At 35.6% G+C, this 2,477-nt stretch overlaps 1 protein-coding gene across 1 annotated transcript in view; it reads left to right on the forward strand.

Moving 5' to 3' along the window:
* The window catches only part of LOC104941477 (aminopeptidase N-like), a gene marked incomplete at its 5' end in the record, with an annotated part of 9,020 nt that extends 8,236 nt beyond the window's left edge, over positions 1 to 784 (forward strand). The window contains one exon of the mRNA XM_010766576.1: positions 629 to 784. Within this exon, the coding sequence (XP_010764878.1) occupies positions 629 to 784 (156 nt within the window). The remainder of the gene's footprint in view (positions 1 to 628) is intronic.
* Positions 785 to 2,477: the final 1,693 nt, after the last annotated feature.

Consider the following 2,477-nt stretch of genomic DNA (forward strand, 5'->3'; position numbering starts at 1 on the left):
TCTTCTACATCAACATGTGTCCCCTCTTCTCCATGTCTCTTCTACATCAACATGTGTCCCCTCTTCTTCATGTCTCTTCTACATCAACATGTGTCCCCTCTTCTTCATGTCTCTTCTACATCAACATGTGTCCCCTCTTCTCCATGTCTCTTCTACATCAACATGTGTCCCCTCTTCTTCATGTCTCTTCTACATCAACATGTGTCCCCTCTTCTTCATGTCTCTTCTACATCCCCCCACCTTATCACCTGAATCACCTGAATCTCCTCCTAGAGCTCCATTGAGTTCTTTTTAACCAAATGTCTCTCAGAGGGGCGTGGGGAGGGGCTCCTTATTTTCATCTAAAGTAACAGACAGAGAATCAGCACTTTGGAAACAGGGCTGAAACAGAGGGGATTATGGGTAATGCTGCAATGATCTGTTTGGTGTTTCAGCCAATCAGAGACAGGTTCTGTATATCTGAGACCTATAATATATTGATGAACAGCATAATAGGGGACCTTTAACTTTTGTCAAGAAGTAAATAATAAAATGTTTGTACTACCTTAAATAAAAGAAGTTACAACAAAGACTGTCATGGCACGATTATTGAATCCCAGTAAACCCCCCACTCATCATTTCTCCCCAGTTGCTCCAGTTTAAAGAAGACAACGCGGGTAACTTCGGGTCGGGCACGACGGCTCTGGAGCAGTCGCTGGAGAGGACCAAAGCCAACATGAAGTGGGTCGCTTTGAACAAGAAACCAGTGTTGGACTGGTTCGAGAGTCAGACTCCTGCCGTTTAAACACTGTGACGTTCAGCTGGAACCAAATGTATAAACCAGGGGTGTCCAAACTTCTTTCACTGAGGGCCAACAAATATACTAAATATTGCGTCATAAGTTACAGTAAGTTATAAGTTAGCAAAATCAATCAAATGATGCTTGATTCTTGAAAATGCTTTAAGAAAACAAACAGCCTTCATCACAGCTATCCAGAGGGTTTAATTGATCTTGTTAGCAGCTCATTCCTTAAAACTGAAGCTCAGATTGATTAGAATAAAGGGAAATATGAAGGGTCTATTTCAAGATTGATTGGTAAATATATTATTGGACTTATTTCTTATCAACTAAGATTTGTTAGAAAATGTTTTCAGCTTAAATTGACTGCATTTATTTGAAAAGTGGTCTTATTAACACATGAATACTACTGTGTAATTTATGTTTACATTTACATATAAGACAAGCAGACGTTTCATTTGTGGGCCATATTTCATAATACTTTTTTAATTTGCTGAGGGCCGATTCAAAATGGCCCCCGGGCCGTAGTTTGGGCACCACTGGTATAAATGTCCTGTATGTGAGGGGAGCCTTTTGTAAATGTAAAAGTTTGAATTATGAATTTTTATGGGTAAAGATGACTATTTGAGATCTAAATCTGGTTTTGTATGTAAAAAGAAATGTTTTAATATTGTATATACTGCCGTCATTTTGGAAGATTTTAATAAATGTCAAAGAACATTGATGTCTTGTATTTACTGGGCTGAATCTCCATTTTACTGCATCTTCTGTTCATGCCAGTGAAATAAAACCAGCTTTTCCAAGACAATCAATAAGAAGACAGGCATTATTTGAGACAACCCTCAGGATTACATTAAAAATAATATCATTTATTTTTAAAAATATATATTTATATGATTATTTCCCCGTTTTAAGGGCAGTAGCGTAATATTGTTTTCCGAATTTACTTGACTTTGTAATTATATTTGTAAGGGCAGTTGCATGATATAATTTTCTGAATGAACCTGACTGTTTATTATATTTTTATTACATTATATTGAATTACATTTTTGTATATCTTTATATTGTTAGTAACGTCTTTTTCTCTGAATTTACCAGACTGTTTTATTCAATGTGTTTTATATTAAATCTTCTTAGATGTATTCACCCTTGTTACACTTTTACAATACTAATGTTACGTTATCTATTGTATGGCAGAAATAGTCTGTCTCATAACTGTCAGTGTTTGTCAGTATATCTGAAATGACTAGGTTAGCTACGTTAGCTAGCTAGCTTACAGCAGATCTGCAGTAACATCAGAAGGAGTCATGTGATCACATTGTTAAAATAAGACCATCAAACATTTTAGGTGAGTTTCCAACAACAGAGACAGTTGTCCTCATGCTGAAAGTCAGACACAAGTTGACAAACAACTTGACAAAAAGAAAAAAGTTGAGGAAAAAAGAAATTTGACAGAAATAAAATAGTTGACGAAAAAAACCGGATTCAAAAAAAGGTTGACTAAAAAGAAATTTGACAGAAAAAAAATGTTGACTAAAATCAGAAGGAGTCATGCGATTACATTGTTAAAATAAGACCATCAAACATTTTAGGTGAGTTTCCTTTACTTTATAATCCTGAACATCACCGTGTTCTCTGGTTCCAGCTGGACTTATAATTGAAACGGAGTATTTTAGGACCATAGTATTTGTACTTTTAC

The sequence above is a fragment of the Notothenia coriiceps genome, unplaced genomic scaffold (assembly GCF_000735185.1).
Source record: "Notothenia coriiceps isolate Sejong01 unplaced genomic scaffold, NC01 NC01_scaffold00003412, whole genome shotgun sequence".
Taxonomy (NCBI): Eukaryota; Metazoa; Chordata; class Actinopteri; order Perciformes; family Nototheniidae; genus Notothenia; species Notothenia coriiceps.